General features: G+C 40.8%; 1 protein-coding gene across 2 annotated transcripts in view; it reads right to left on the bottom strand.

Annotated features, from left to right (window-relative positions):
• Positions 1-2,013: 2,013 nt before the first annotated feature.
• The window catches only part of MTCH2 (mitochondrial carrier 2), a 19,871-nt gene continuing 5,240 nt past the window's right edge, over positions 2,014-16,644 (bottom strand). Inside the window, exons 4-13 of one of the 2 annotated variants that reach the window (XM_025878646.2) lie at positions 11,976-12,002; positions 11,565-11,627; positions 10,146-10,203; positions 9,832-9,883; positions 9,374-9,433; positions 7,997-8,090; positions 6,706-6,753; positions 5,906-5,973; positions 4,019-4,094; positions 2,014-2,219 (exon numbers count right to left, since the gene is read on the bottom strand). In XM_025878646.2, coding sequence (XP_025734431.1) covers positions 2,133-2,219; positions 4,019-4,094; positions 5,906-5,973; positions 6,706-6,753; positions 7,997-8,090; positions 9,374-9,433; positions 9,832-9,883; positions 10,146-10,203; positions 11,565-11,627; positions 11,976-12,002 — 633 coding nt within the window. In that variant the 3' untranslated portion in view covers positions 2,014-2,132. The remainder of the gene's footprint in view (positions 2,220-4,018; positions 4,095-5,905; positions 5,974-6,705; positions 6,754-7,996; positions 8,091-9,373; positions 9,434-9,831; positions 9,884-10,145; positions 10,204-11,564; positions 11,628-11,975; positions 12,003-16,644) is intronic. The other variant, XM_025878647.2, reaches the window with a different exon arrangement.

Raw genomic sequence — 16,644 nt, 5'->3', positions numbered from 1 at the left:
TTTTTTAAGCACGTTCCATGCTGAGTGGAGCCCAGCCTGGGCCTCGAACTCCTGATCCTGAGATCAAGACCCGAGATCAAGAGTTGGATGCTTAACCGAAGGAGCCACCCAGGAGCCCCACGCAGGGGTATGTTTAAAGTTTCTTTCACCCTAAGGCTGCCTGTATGCCCTACTTCTACAGCCACTCCAGAAGTTGCAGGAAACCCCCAGATTCTTTTCTTCAATCAAGGCTTCAATGACCATCACACTCCCTGGGGGACTATGTCCTGGCAACTCAGCTCAGCACTCCCAAGGCAAACCATTTGCCCAGTTTCACAGGTGCAGTTTACTAGATGATCCTTATTTACACAGGAGTCAATTCATTATTTCTTGCAGGTGGATCTTAAGAATACCTACATCCATTTAACCCCTGAATAAACTTTAGATGTCTGATTATGTTAACAGCCTATATAATTTTATGGAGGACCACTGGTGTAGCTACCCTTATTGGATCTATAGCTTGGAGGAACTAAAACTGACTGACTAGACAAAACTTAGAAAAATTCCAGGCCTTCCTAAAATTCTTCACGGCCCAACTTGCACAGGCAAAAACCGAAGCCTTGGCGCCCTCTGGCGGCAGACTGGTTCTTAACAGTCATAAGCTTCTCCAGTAGGAATAGGCAGGCATGGATGAGCACAGAAGCCACAGGATAATAAACATGGCACATTTTCCTAGATCATCTTTACTGAAGATTTTTTTTTTTGGGGGGGGAGTGGGTAATGCAAAACATTTTTATATGAAAACAAATGCAGATAATATTGAATAGAATATAAAATTTACATTACTTTTTGAGACAAAGTAAGAGACATCAAAGACATTTCATGCTCATGAGCTTCGGGCCGTAGTCCCAAACCCTGTGGGAGGGAGGAGACCCCTGCGTGCTCACTCTAATATGATGGGTGCTGCTCTTTTGATAGAGAAATCTGAGCAGTAGCAAATTAAGTGCTTACTCATTGGCAAAATGCCAGTGGATTATTTAAGTGAAACCATATGCTTTCTCATCTTCGAGCATCTGAACTGCTTTTAAAAGGCCTGAGTAAATAGGAGCTTTATGCTTGAGCTGCAATGATTTCCTTCTAAAATGGTTTTTTCCTCCTATGAACGCTAACATGACTAACTGAGGGTATGACATGCGAAGTGGTCAATATCCTAAGCGCCCTGCGGACCTAAGTGTGCATTACCAGGTATGAAGTTTTAAGTACACTTTCCAAGGGCGTCACTAGGAAAGAAAAGCAAACTACTCATCTTCTGCAACAACAAAGAAACAAAATTAAAAACTGAACAAAAGATTATAAGATGATAATCTGTACAGAAATATTATATACGCATAGAACTGTATAATGATATAATTTAGGGACTGGCAAACACTTAGCTTTTAGACAAGTGGCTACTGCTGCAGTATTCGCTTCTCATACTTTATATAAGAATTTTTTTGGGGGAAAAAGAAGTTTTGCTTGTTCTCTGTAAGCCCCCCTCCCCTTTTTTGTTGTTGGCAATAATTTATTACTTTGCAGTAAGAATGAAGGAGTACATACCCTGTGTAGACATTTTCCAGGGTCATTAGCAATGGACTATCTTTTTCAGGAATGAGAGACAGGGTTAATCAAACATGGTTAGAAGCATATAACGGGAGGCAGATTCTGGTGGATGTTGACGTTTTAGGGTCTACTAAAGAAAAGGTAATTCATAACCTCCCGTATAGTTTACACTATTACATTTCTTAAGTTTTACAGAATTCTTTCTTTCTTCTTGAGAATGTACTCTACATTTTACAAAGCCTTAAAATTAAGACTCAAATCACGTAACAACCTGCCTATACCTTTTGGGAAAATGCAACTTTTTTTTCTTCCCTGTTTAAAGAATGAGTCTGGAGCAAAAATGTCCCATTTCAGGATAACTAAAGGGGGAACATCAGTGGTAAATTATGTAGTGCTGATAAAAAGAACAAAAAAGGCAGACACCAAACACCTCCATTTTCCCAAGATTAAATGATTATTAAAAAAGCGCGCCACACTGTATAGAAATCAACATTCTCTCCCATAATTCTGTGCATCTGGGACTATAGAAATGTCACTGTCCCTGCCCCACATCTTCAAATTAACATTCTCAGGTCACAACAATAAGTCTTCCCAAAGGGGACCTTCCGGAAAAACAAGCTATTTCCTCGGCTCATATTTCCCTGGAAAAAAAAATAAAATAAAAACAAATAAAGTCTAGTGTGAACATGAGATCAGCCAGTCCAAATCAGCAGAGAGATGCACCTGGACACTTTTCTGGAGCTGTAACTAAAAAGGGCCAGGACAAGACTGGGGCTCTCACCACGGAGCAGCAGTGTGCACTCTGACCCCAGCCGAGCTTTCTGGGAATTCACTACAATGTTGCCACGTGGATAAGGCAAGGATCTCTTATTTAGACAGAACTCCCAGTTCGGATTCTGGCTCTGCCACTTGCTAGCTAGGTTATCATATGAGTCAATACATATAAAGTGCTGAGACGGTCCCACCACTCACTAAGGGCTAGCTTTTATTTACTTTTTAATGGAATGGTCAGATCTCCAAGAAGTACTTATAAAATCTTACAATTAGAGTAATAATGTTGTAAGCTTAATGGAACAGACTGCACACAGATCCCACTCTCACAAATACAGGCTGTGTAGTCCTGGATTATATAATTAGTGTTATTTAACGGTTCAAAGTCCCAATTTCTTCAGATGTGCAGTGGGATGATAAAGAATGGTACCTATCCTCATATGGTTATTTTGAAGATTACAGGAGCTGATATATAGGAGGCTCTCAGCACGATGCCTGATGTATAGTAAATACCCCATCAAGACTTGTTGTCCTAAGCACTTAGAGGACTGACAGCTCCCTAGGTAAGGTATCTGATACCCTAATACATTTTCTACTTTCTTTGTACAGCAGAGGGTTAGTTAGAAAGTAGGGAAAGAAGGGCCATCTTTCCTTTTAAATGGGGACCACAACAGGAGATTGCCCAACAGAGAGTGTAAGACTCAGAATGAAACCCAAAATGTTCACTGTTAGGTCTGTATGGAAATGATTCAGGTGTTGCAGCTTGGCTCCACATAGGGGCTTGCCTGGCCTGCATGCTGAGCAAAGGCAACTATAGTAACACTTAGGCCTTTTCATTTGGAGTTCAGGCTGGGGGAGCCCGAGCTCTGTGAACAGAGGCCCTTCTCACACGCATTACTAGTGCTATAATTTAATGCGGCAAAGAGGTTCCTCATACACTATCTTCTACAATCCTTGAAAAAGTGCTTGCTAATTAAAAACAGCTTTAAACTGATGGCCATTTAAAGCGATCCTGTGTTAAATTTAGCACAGAGCCACCCATTATTTTGGTTCCTAATAAAGCTTTGCCTAGACTGGCTGAGAATTTTTGGTTGTAGATGACACACCTCACAGCAGTAAGAAAGAAGAAATTGGGAGTCTGGATGAAATCATTCTCTAAAAAGACTCTAGAAGTAAGAGACCAGCTCCATCATCATCACTGTGACAATGTCATAAACAACCCCTTGTTTCTCAGTTTCCTCTCTACCATACTGGAGGAAAACACATGAATATATAGGGAGATCCTGAGAAGTTACAAAAAGAGGTGCCGTTAGAAAAAAATAATCTGAAATTGACGTCATCGTTTTAAAAACCAGGGTAACTGTCTACCCAGACCCTATTTATAATCTGAATGTGACCACTCAAATGGCTTCCAGGTCCCATCTAGGGATTCTTAACTCATTACCCCTCCTGATACTTGTAAGCAACACACCTTACTGCTATGCTGGGGTGACATACAGAGCAGCGTAAAGGGTACATTAACTGGTAACTAAAGGGTAACCTACAAAAATTAACCTGGGATTCCAGAGACATTATTTAAGAAGACAAACAAAAACAAAACAAAGTACTAGAGAGAGGAGGGGTGAGGAGGGAGGGAAGAATGGAGAGAGAGAGAATGAGACAGAAGTACCTCTTTTTGTAGCATGCACCAGCAATCTATCCAAGAAGTATATACTGGGGAGTAAGGAGGGCATCCACCAGCAAGCCTGAAAACGGGGGGGGGGGGAGAGCTATTCAAATGAACATTTCCAAAGCATTCTCTCAAGAGTTCGATAAATCTTTGTCAAAATATTCTCCTACCTAGAAAATTCCCCAAGAGGCAATTTTAGTTTTAATGGAACAAATTATACTGGGGCAGGGAAAAGAAAAAGCATCCAAAAAGGATTTCCCTCCCTCATATTTAGGTTTTTTTTTTTTTAAGAATTTTTATTTTTTTTAAAGATTTTGCTTATTTATTTGACAGAGACACAGCAAGAGAGGGAACACAAGCAGGGGGAGTGGGAGAGGGAGAACAGGCTTCCCGCAGAGCAGGGAGCCCGATGTGGGGCTCGATCCCAGGACCCTGGGACCATGACCTAAGCCGAAGGCAGACGCTTAATGACTGAGCCACCCAGGCGCCCCAAGAATTTTTATTTTTAGGTAATCTCTACACCCAATGTGGGGCTCGAACTCACAACTCTGAGATCAAGAGTTACATGCTCCCCTACTGAGCCAGCCAGGTGCCCTTCACATTTAGGCTGTGAAACAACAAGTAAACAGAAACTTCAACCAGTTATGAATTTTCAAAAACATCCGGGTTTTTAATTTGAGGATGAATATAATTCTAGAAGGTAGCAATTATATGATTAAAGTGCAGAGAAAGGGGATTTAAAAACTAAGTCGGCGGGGGCAGGGTGGCTCAGTCGGTTAGACGTCTGCCTCCAGCTCAAGTCATGATCCCAAGGTCCTGGGATTGAGCCCTGCATTGGGCTCCCTGCTCATCAGGGAGCCTGCTTTTCCTTCTCCCTCTGCTGCTCCCCCTGCTTGTGCTCTCTCTGTGTCTCTCTCTGTCAAATAAATAAAAAAATAAAATCTTTAAAAACTAAAAACTAAGCGGTGTTCAAAAGAACCTAAATAGGACAATGCATCTAAACCGTGGCGACCACATGCTTTACTCACGTATAACCCATAATCATTTCCTCCCTAAACATTTGTAAGGAACAGTAATACGTTCAACTCATCCTTCAAGTATTCTCTGGGCTAAAATGTGGCCACCGCCCTACCAATCACAAAACAAACAGAATGCGACATGATATGAAATATGACAACTATGTTCAAAACTCCACACGACTCTCTGCTTGACCTCTTGTTTGAAAACCATGACAGGTCTCACGGCACACTGTGTCAGGGACTGTACTGGAATAGTCCTGAATTAAAGCAGGAGGCAAAATTTCTGCCCAATGTGGTGCAGGCACTTGGCATCTAGAAGCTGGAAATCAGTGGTGTCTACCGCCATACCACCACCCACCCTCCCAACCAATACAGTGAAAGGTTAAGAAACTTCCCGTGAAAAAAGAAAAAAAGAACCTTTCTAGGGACCAAATTTCCTATTTTTCTTTCTTTAAACTTACTTTCTCCATGTGGACCCTAGGAAAAACAGGTACAGACTATCATTCGATCCCTGACATACCCTTTGTAACTTTCATAAGAAGGAGGATAAAGATTTAAAATAAAGGAAGGATGTGGAAATAAAAGTAATTTGATCACAATCCCGCCTAAACTACAGGCAACTGTACATTATCTGTAAGTACTTGAGAAATATTTTTATGCCCTTCTCTACTCTAAAAGAGGACATGAAGGGGCTGCTTATAATATAAATTGACGCCCCTGCTTGTGCATGGAGCAGACAGAGAAAAAATTCAGGAAATCCAGTAATGGCATCAACTGTACTTTTCTACCCCAAATTTCTCCCTGGACTGCTCTGCCTGTCAGGCGTTCAGGCAGCCAACTACCAGGATAAGAAATGCAAGGTACTTACCCACAGTTGTTGACAGCCATGAGATTAGAGACAAGCACAAAGGGATAGGTCAACATACTGGCAAAAAACTGTAAAGTGGTAAGAGACAGCTAAGTTATTAGGTCATTCCGCATCTTTAGTCTCTTCTTTCCTCTCCCTTCAAGTCCTAGTGCCACTGCGGTCAATACTCCAACGCTGGTTTTGCTTTCTCAGCATCCCAGGAAAGACGAAATCACACATTTTTGAGCCTGAATAGGAGGAGATGCTTCTTCCTAACATCCCACTACATCCAACAATTTAACAAAAGGCCAGAAGGCTTCTCTTACTGTGATTGAGTCCTCTTTTGTGTAAACTGAAGCACATTATTTAACAGAAAAAGTAAACAATTAAATACAATGAAGCATTTCGAAACACCCCTGGAGACAGTAAGAAAATGTGAGTGTCCTTCCAAAGATGATGGAAGCTACTTCAGAAGTCAACTACTGGAAGACTTCACACGACTCAAGAGGGTGAAGCTCTCCGGGGCAGGATCAGCAGGGTGCAGTGGGAAGCAGGCCTGAGACTTGGAGGCCAGGCTATGGTGAGAAACGCCCACCCCCGCAGCAAGCCAAACAGACCAAACCATGTGGGATTGTTAGTGCCGTTCCTGAGACGCAGGGACTCTGGGTTATTCTCATCTCTGACAAACATTAACGAACTTAAGAGACTCTCCTTTGAGACATCTCGTTGTCTTAAAGCAGCGATAACACATGACCCAGGTGAAATTTAAAAGAAAACAAAACACAACTATCCCTAGGTTAAGAGGATTTAAAAACACTCACTCCTGTGACAGCTTGGGAATAACTCTTCATTTCACTCATGGTGGAAACCTAAAACAGGAAGAAAGCCTGCATTAGAATGAGTAAGAAAATGAAGATGATGTTAAGAGCGAATTGTCCCCAACCATATCAATCTATTCTAAATTTTTAGTTTCTCTGACAGCCGCAAAATTAATTTGAAGATGAAAACACAGAATACTGATTATGAGCATAAAAAGGCAGTGGACAAAACGATCAACTTCGTTCAACGTGAAGAGAAAACTCGCATGAGACTATGATGGCTGAGGAGCAAAAAAAAAAAAAAAAAGGCAGGGAGACTGGTAACCTTTTGCCATGTCCTAGAAATCCAATCCCTGGAAACGACATCTGTGGTGTGTCCGAGGGACAAGTCACTACCTCTGTATGCGCCCAGCTGTGTCCCAGATGCTGCAGAGACCAGTCTCCGTACTCTAAGAAGCGCAATGTATTTGTGGGTTTAGTCCTCCCTCTGTGTGTTCTATCTCCCACCATGCTATGGGGCTGCCTCTGTACAGAGAGGCCCGCAGCTTCCAGGAAGGGCTAATTCTCACCAGGCTGAGGTTTCTAAAAAGCCCAAACCAGGAGTCCCTTTAACATTTCAGATTAGAGGAAAGAGCCTTGATACACTATAAAACCGTCCTGCTTTGCAGTGTCCTCAAAAATCATGGATCAGTACAGAGGTGATCTCTTCGCAGCTCCGAGACAGGGCTAGATTTCTTCGGCTTACTTAGCTATACCCTAGGGACTTTTTAGGTACATCTTTCTATGGTACATAGTCTAGACTAGGTCATCCCATTAGCCTTTGAAAACTTGACTGACAATGTTTAGTCACATAACGATGAGTCTGGCAAAGTGCCACCTTATCTTTTTTTTTTAAGTAGGTTCCATGCCAAACCTGGGGTTTGAACTTGCGACCCTGAGATTAAGAGTCACATGCTCTACTGTCTGAGCCAGCCAAGTGCCCCACCACCTTACTTTAAAGCTAACCAAGCTGGGGCGCCTGGGTGGCTCAGTCGTTAAGCGTCTGCCTTCGGCTCGGGTCGTGATCCCAGGGTCCTGGGATCGAGCCCTGCATCGGGTTCCTTGCTCAGCGGGAAGCCTGCTTCTCCCTCTCCCACTCCCCCTGCTTGTGTTCCCTCCCTCGCTGTGTCTCTCTCTGTCAAATAAATAAATAAAATCTTTAAAAAAAATAAAAAATAAAAAAATAAAGCTAACCAAGCTGCCCAGTGAATACAATAAAGTCAGCACCAGCACATCTTATCAAGATCACACCTACCCCACTGTCCAGTGCATAGGTATTGACGAGGTAGGCCAGTGAGTTACAGAGCCACAAAGAAATGATGTCACCTAGGAGGCGAGGAATAAGACCCCTACATGAAGAAAAAACAAAAATAAGAACCAAGAATTGTGATCAGTAAAAAGATAACCCACTCAATACAAACACTTCTCAAAGAGAGATTTCAGTCTTTGAGAGAACTGAAGACACTGAATGCCAGAATCTAGCATTAACCAGTTCATTCTAGTTAACATAACTGTACTTGAGGTTAACCTCTAATGACTTTCATTCCTATTTTTCAAATGCAGGCCAGCTATATCCCCTCAAAGCTACACGCAATGGCTCACCTTACTGTTAAGAACTATGAGCGGGGGGACAAAAATGTGCCTGTTTTGGAGAAGAGACTTAAATACAGTTTAGGCTAAGCTACTTGATATTCAAATTTGACAGGGCCGAAATTGACCACAAAATTACAAAATGGGAATGGCATAAACAGATAGGTGAGGGACATCAAAAAATACCAGGGCCTAGGTGGCCTAGGTGAGGCAGCAGGATGAACCTCACCCCACAGACTGAAGACCAAGGTTCAAATGCCACTCCCATCACTTATCAGCTGTCTGACGGCAGCAAATGAACTCCCCAGAGCACCAACTTTTTCTAATCTCTAGAATAAGAATATAAGAGCTATCCTATCTCCTAGAAGATTTACTTATTTTTATTCTTTTTTTTTTAAAGTAGGCTCCATGCCCAACGTGGGGCTTGAACTCAAGACGCTGAGATCAAGAGCTACATGGTCTACCAATTGAGTGAGCCAGGGGCCCCCTTTTATTTGAGGCTATGATGCCCAAATAAAAACAGTTAATGGAAACACTCTGAAAATGAAAGAGGACCATTTCTACTTTCTGTTGTCAACAGAAGAACGAGAGTGGTAGTCTAAGTTCTTCCAAAGGAAACCCAAGGGAATGAATACAGCCTTGCAAAAATGTATTACTCTCAGGATAAAGAAGATAATTTTCCCATTTTTCAAAAATTAAGTTTCCCCAGTTTATCAACTGTATTTCATTAGGAACTTACTATAAAGGTAGAAACTTGGAATGAATTTAACAAAATTTTAACAGAACTGAAAACAAAACAAAAAAACCCCCAAACAACAACAAAAAAACCCTTAATATCCAATGTTTTAGATGTCTAGAAGCAAAAGTTTGGGATCTTGACAAAAGAATTCTCGAAGTCAGAGGGGCTTTAACAGAACTTCCCGTGAAGTAAACCCAGAGAGTACATCTTCTCCAAGGACTAAACAAAGAGTCGTGTCCTGATTTTCATTAAAGCTTTCTACTCCCACAAATAATTGCACACGTAAATCAACAATTTACTTACGCAAAAAATCCTAGGATGCCTTCTTCGCGATAGATGGTTACTATGGAGTCATAAAGTCCACTAGGTACAGAAGATGGAAAGGCAAAAATACATGAAGATTATTTTGGAGCTATTAAAGAAAATGTTCAATTATCACTTTTTATGTCCCATCCCTTTTCTGCCACCCTCACTCTGCAAAGACAGCTGCATTTGGAGACAGGAGTGGAGATATCATGACCTAAGGGTGTAGTCACATGGGAGTCAGGGTGAGTTTTGGCTTCAGTGGCTCTGCAAATTACTCTGAGATCCTGGGTAGGTTCCTAAACCTGCCTGGGCCATTTTCTTCTATTTTACCAGTTTTTGTTCATTTTTGTGCAGAACAAATGATCTATCAATTTGTTCTGTAAACTCTAAGGCACCATAAAAATGTAAAGCACTTCAACAGATCTCTTTGAATACTGGAAAACAAAAACACTTACCAGTACTTGGATTCTCTGCCAATGAATTGTACCATAGATCTCAGAGTGATCACTGCAGAACATAGAGAAAAGATTTTTAAAACTACGTCGAGATAAATTTTGATAGCCCTGAAAAAGAAAAAAAGTTTTTCCATCTAAAGACACTTTGCTCTCTGGATAAACCGGATAAATGCCAAAACAAGCAAGTAAACAAAAAACAACGTATGCAAGGCACTTTAGTGAACTCCCATATCAACCTATCTAAGCAGTCAGGAGAGATCATGCTATGAAAGTAAGGTCACAAATCAGATTTCAGTTACCAATGGTAAACCTACCGTGGAAGGGATGTGTGATGAGGGTAGCAGCAGAACGGGCCATCATCTCTCGAGTTGTCTAGAAACAATCAACACACACATCTGAAATCTAAATAAACGACACTCAGATTCCTGTGAGAAATAACATGGGTGACACTGCACTCCTGCCCTGACTGTGACACAATATAATATACTGTCGATCCTCACATACCTTTTCCTCATGGATTTCAATGTTCTGTTATGGTTACTTCTCAAAATTGATATGCAAAGCAGATTTCTGTTATCTTCTCAATTTTACAGATTGAAAAAAAAACAAAACCAAAGAAGACGAAGAGGGTCACTAGCAAACAGTAACCAAGTGGTAATAAAACTATGAGGCCTGGTATTTAGATTTTTAAGCTGCGTTCTCCCTGTGAGCGATTTCAGAGATCTCTGACATCTATGTTATTCAAATGTCAGGCTCTGTTTAATCTGTGCCAACATAACAACTCTGATTAGTTTTTCCACCACCACCCTGTGACTGTGCAGTATCTTAGAGCTGCTATTTATCCTAATTTATCTTTCTTGCCCAGGGCTCTGTAAAGAAGTAGCAGAGAAAATTAAATTACAACACTGGGGAGGTAGGTAGTGAATAGAGCAGGTCTGTTATTCATTTATGCATTTAAACATTATCTTCAGTCATCTAGTTAAGACATCCCTCGCCCCTACGCCAATGATAGTCGTGAGAAGAGCCTGTGGGAGAGGATGGGTTAACTCAAGTTAAGAAAACACAAAAACTACTAAAAAAAAAAATTATTAATACATGTACCTCTACTTTTAAAATAAAGTAGAAAATTTACAGAAAACAAAGTTGATTCATCTGACATCTAGACCTGCTTCTTTTGGAATATATATTTTAGAAGGCAGCATTTAATAAAGACCGTGATCTTACTAAAGACAATTAAACAATGTAAAGACTAAGAAATAAGAGAGTAGTTTTGAAAGCCATAAATACTAAGTCAGGCACGAAACACGCTGCAATTGCAGAAGAAGGGAATGGGAAATGGGTATGAGGAACAATCCCGAGTCAAAATAATGTTGTAAAAGCATCTACAGATAGATAATATCTAACACACGAAGGGCCTGGCCACTACTTCAACACACCTGTGTCAGAGGTTTACACCTCTATTAGAAGACTTTCAGTAGAAACCTCTTCAATTTTAAAGATGAAATGAGTGGACAAAATTAGTTTCCTTGAAATGCATCTAACCCAAATAGCAAGCAATGCTTTTTTCTCTTTTTTTATGGTATACATGTAGAAAAGCCCAAATTAAACTGAAGGTCTAGTTTCATTTGGAATAAACACTGAACACACAGGCCTGATGATCCTGATTCCACAAACTGCCACACTGCATACACTGTGATTTAGGGAAACAGCATAGGACATAATCAGTCTCTTACCTCTTTGATAACTTGGTCAAAGGAAGGTGTGACTTCTTTCTGTACATTTCCGGGGCCTAAATCCTGGAAATCAAAATGAAAGAAGACAGGTATCTTGATAGTTTTATTTTTTGATACTATTGTTATTTTTTTAAAGGCCTTATTTTTTTAAAGTAATCTCTACATGTAACATGGGTCTCGAACCTATAACCCCAAGATCAAGAGTTGTACCCTCCACTGACTGAGCCAGGCAGGCACCCCTATCTTGATGGTTTTAAATAGAACTGTTCAAACCGGTGGCCACCCTGTATGCCAACACTCACTGAGATGAAAGGGGAACTGACTGCTGGTCCCTTCTCCGAAAGACAACCAAAAAGCAATAACAACTTGCAAGGGAAATGGGCCCACGCATACAAATCAGCTCCAACATACCTCAACCTTGTCACATTCCTGGTAATGCTACAAAGAAGAAAAAAGAAAAGAAAGGATGATTAGGGCTGTCATAGTGTGAGAGAGATGACATAAAATGAAAATAAAAGTTGTTTTATTTTTTGGCTGCATATCTCCAGTAATTTCTATTTCTAATTAATCAATTGGAAAAAAGTGTCTCTATGATGATTTTATTGCTAAGTTTAACATACTGGCCAGTTGGAGGAATAAGCAAATGCTCATGAAAACTCTTATCTAAAAGAATAGAAAAACAAACCAAAACTAAAAATCCAAGGGCATTATTTACTACCCATACACATTTAGCAGAAGTAAGCTGGTAAAAACATAACCTAGCACAAAAGCTATGGAAAAAACCTCATGGCTTTTTCATGAAAAAGCAGAACCAGGCGCCTGGGTGGCTCAGTCCTTAAGCGTCTGCCTTCAGCTCAGGTCATGATCCCGGGGTCCTGGGATCGAGCCCCGCATCGGGCTCCCCGCTCAGCAGGAAGCCTGCTTCTCCCTCTCCCACTCCCCCTGCTTGTGTTCCCTCTCTCACTGTGTCTCTCTGTCAAATAAATAAATAAAATCTTAAAAAAAAAAGAAAGAAAAGAAAGAGCAGGACTAATGCCAAACAACCTGATTAAAAAATGGGCAGAGAATCTGAATACACATTTTTCCACAGAAGATATACAGACGGCCAACAGGCAAATGAAAAGATGTTCAATATCACTCTTCATCGGGAAATGCAAACCAAAACCACAACGAGTATCACCTCACACCAGTTAGATTGGCTACCACCAAAAAGACAAGAAATAACAAGTGTTAGAGAGGATGCGCAGAAAAATGAGCCAATACTGTTGTTGGAAATGTAAACTAGTAGAGCTACTGTGGAAAACAGTGTGGAGGTTCCTAAAAAAGTTAAGAATAGAACTTTCATAGGGGCGCCTGGCTGGCTCAGTTGTTAGAGCATGGGACTCTTGATCTCGGGGTTGTGAGTTTAAGCCCCATGTTGTACAGAGAGATTATTTTTTTTTTTAAAGATTTTATTTATTTATTTGACAGAGAGAGAGAGAGAGAGCACAAGCAAGGGAAGCAACAGGCAGAGGGAGTGGGAGAGGGAGAATGAGGCTCTCCACTGAGTAAGGAGTCTGACACGGGGCTTGATCCAGGACCCCGGGATCATAACCTGAGCCAAAGGCAGACACTTAACCAACTGAGCCACCCAGGCGCCCCACGCATAGAGATTACTTAATAAAACAAACAAACAAAAAGAACTGAAAGAACTACCATAAAATCCAGCTATTCCACATCTGAAGACTATGAACACTAATTTGATAAAATATATGCATCCTGGTATTTGCAGCAGCATTATTCACAATAGCTAAGATACAGAAACAACCTAAATGGCCATCGGTGGATGAATGGATAAGGAAATTACGGTGTATATGCACAAAGGAATATTGCTCAGCCATTAAAACAAAATCTTGCCATTTGTGACAACACGGGTGGATCTTGAGGGTATCAAGTTAAGTGAAATAAGTCAGAAAGAGAAAGACAAAAGCTGCTGTGATTTCACTCACATGTGGACTCTAAACAAACCAACCAACCAAACTCACAGACAGGAAGAATAGGTTAACAGAAGGGAAGGGGATGGAAGATGGGTGAAGTGGGGAAAGGGAGTCAAATGTACGGTGATGGATGATAACCAGAAGATCACCTTGTAATGAATACAGCTGTCAAATTATAATGTACACCTGAAACTTAAAATGTACTGATTTTACCTCGCTTAAAAAAAAAAAAGTAGTACCAATACCAAATTAGGGCAAGGCTCTTTTCTTCACTGCACAAAAGAACAGAAATTGGTGCCAAGTCTGAATAGCTAAAATCGTCTCACTTTTCCGTTTGTATCTGTTTCTAAAACAAGCAAGAGAGAAGATTTTGTTCTCCTCTAAAGTACTAAATACTGCCAGAGTTCAGACTTTATTGGAAGATGAAATATTATTTGTGGGATATTTCAGAAATAGAAGACGGGCTAGGTGAAATAAAAGAATCAGACAACAGAGCCACTAGACATACCAGATTAAAAAAATAGACACCACTTTCTTTTGTAAAAAGACTTAAAAGAAAATCAGAAGAAAGAGAACAAATTTCAAGACTAAGCAAAATGATGTTTTGGGGTCAAATTCCAGGTCTTTAGTTACAGTAATTCTAATAGTTTCAATTTTGGGTGTATTTAAAAATTCTTGCTCATTTCTAGACTTTGCTTTTTTTACCCCGTTAATAAAATTTTCTACTTGTCCTTTCTACATTATTCTGAAACAGAATTCAATTTCATTCTTGTTCAGATACACAAAACTTTCTTATAAAAGGCTAACAAGGGGTGCCTGGGTGGCTCAGTCGTTAGGTGTCTGCCTTCGGCTCAGGTCACGATCCCAGAGTCCTGGGATCGAGCCCCGCGTCGGGCTCCCTGCTCCGCGGGAAGCCTGCTTCTCTCTCTCCCACTCCCCCTGCTTGTGTTCCCTCTCTTGCTGTGTCTCTCTCTGTCAAATAAATAAATAAAATCTTTAAAAATAAATAAATAAATAAAAGGCTAACAATTTCAACAACCCTGAACTGGTCTTTCTTTCTGATGCATAAAGCTGCTTTTGATACTAAGTGTAATACCAATTGCCTGCCATGTTACCTGTGAAACATTCGGGGTACCTGCTTAACTCGACTTTATCTTACTTTTCCTGTACGTAAAGGAACTTGGTTCTCTAGCAGTACTTTCACTTTTGCTCTAAGTCTACACACAAAGCCTGATGACTAGGTGACAGCTGTCTTTCCATACGTAAAGCTCACTTAAGTAAGGGCAACACTTTACTGAGCCTAGGGGAGGGTGTGGCTGGGGACAAAAGACCAGTCATCAATCCACCAAAAACATGGGCCCATTAAGACTCCATTACTCTGACCCATGGGCCACCTGCATGTTTCCACATTTGGCCCACAGGCATAACAAGAGGAAGAAGTGTAAAGTGGGTACGGCATGTAACTCTTGACCTCAGTGTCATGGGGCTTGTGAGTTCAAGCCCCACACTGGGCACAGAGCTTACTTAAAAAAAAGAAAAAAAGATGAGTGTAAAGAATAACAAAATGACTGAAGGGTGAAAGAGCTTCCATGTGAGGAACCTACCGAAGAACCTCTCCAACTCAAAAATCAAGGAAGGCTGAGGAGAATTTAAAATCTAAGCCAATTAGCACTCATATGTGGAATTTAAGAAACAAAACAAACAATCACAGGGGGAAAAAGGAGAGAGGGAGGCAAACCAAGAAACAGACCCTTAACTAGAGAGCACACACTGATGGTTACTAGAGAGGAGGTGGGCGGAGGGAGGGGTGAAATAGGTGATGGGGGTTCAGGAAGGGCACCCGTCCTGATGAGCACCAGGTGATGTATGGAAGTGTTGAATCACTATATTGTACACCTGAAAATATTACACTGTATGTTAACTAACTGGAATTCAAATAAAAACTTAAAAAAAAAAATCTAAGCCTATTAGATCATGAAGCTGTTTAACAAAATCAAGACATGCTCATCAGATGATAAAACATAAGAACTGGGTTAATGTTTTTTTTGTTGTTTTTTCAATAAGGATTTATTTATTTGACAGAGAGACAGAGCGAGAGAGGGAACACAAGTAGGGGGAGTGGGAGGGGGAAAAGCAGGCTTCCCGCGGAGCAGGGAGTCCACGCGGGGCTCGATCCCAGGACCCTGAGATCATGACCTGAGCCAAGGGCAGACGCTTAACGACTGAGCCACCCAGGCGCCCTGTGCCAAGTACTATTTAAAAAAGCAGTTAGTAACCATTTGGAATTTAACACCTCTGATGTATTATATAGGTTGATAATATTATATAGATTTGTTTAGCATACACTGTGACATTTTTTGAGCATGAAGAGCACAGAGGATAACATACCTTGGTGCCAGTAGGAGACAAAAAATAATTAACTAGAAATCCCTTAGTTTTATATTCTTCACTACACTCATGCTAAATACCTTCCCATGGACTATTCTAAATGGTACAGAATTTATATTCATAACACCTTTATAAATACAATAAAGGGCCATTCTGTTTGACCTAAATGGTAACTGGTACAACTGAGAAACCTGTACCATCAGAATCATTAGCTTTGGCATTTGAGATGAAAAGAAGCTAGCAAAACAAAAGGATAAGCGAGAAAGAAATGTAACCTTGATGTTTTAACAAACGTTTTATGAAACACTACAAACATAAGAAAAATTAATAATTCACCTACATATCCATCACCAAGGTTAAACTTGTTAACATATGCCCTTTTTGCTTCAGATCTCTGGCCTTCTTAAAATGCCACAGAAATAGATAGCCAAAGTTCCACCTCTCATCTCTTCCCCCACTTCCCAAAAGTAACCACTAGCCTGCAACTGATGTGCACTTTGGTAAGGTTAAAAAAAAAGGTGTTTTTTGGGGCGCCTGGGTGGCTCAGTGGTTAAGCGTTTGCCTTCGGCTCAGGTCACGATCCCAGGGTCCTGGGATCAAGCCCCGCATCAGGCTCCCTGCTCCGCGGGAAGCCTGTTTCTCCCTCACCCACTCCCCCTGCTTGTGTTTCCTCTCTCGCTGTGTCTCTCTCTGTCAAATAAATAAATAAAATCTTT

Source organism: Callorhinus ursinus, unplaced genomic scaffold (assembly GCF_003265705.2).
Source record: "Callorhinus ursinus isolate GAN/ISIS: 27379988/994484 unplaced genomic scaffold, GSC_fseal_2.0 scaffold21, whole genome shotgun sequence".
NCBI classification, from domain to species: Eukaryota; Metazoa; Chordata; class Mammalia; order Carnivora; family Otariidae; genus Callorhinus; species Callorhinus ursinus.
Note: the sequence above shows the minus strand (reverse complement) of the source record. Positions and strands in the feature narration are given on the sequence as shown.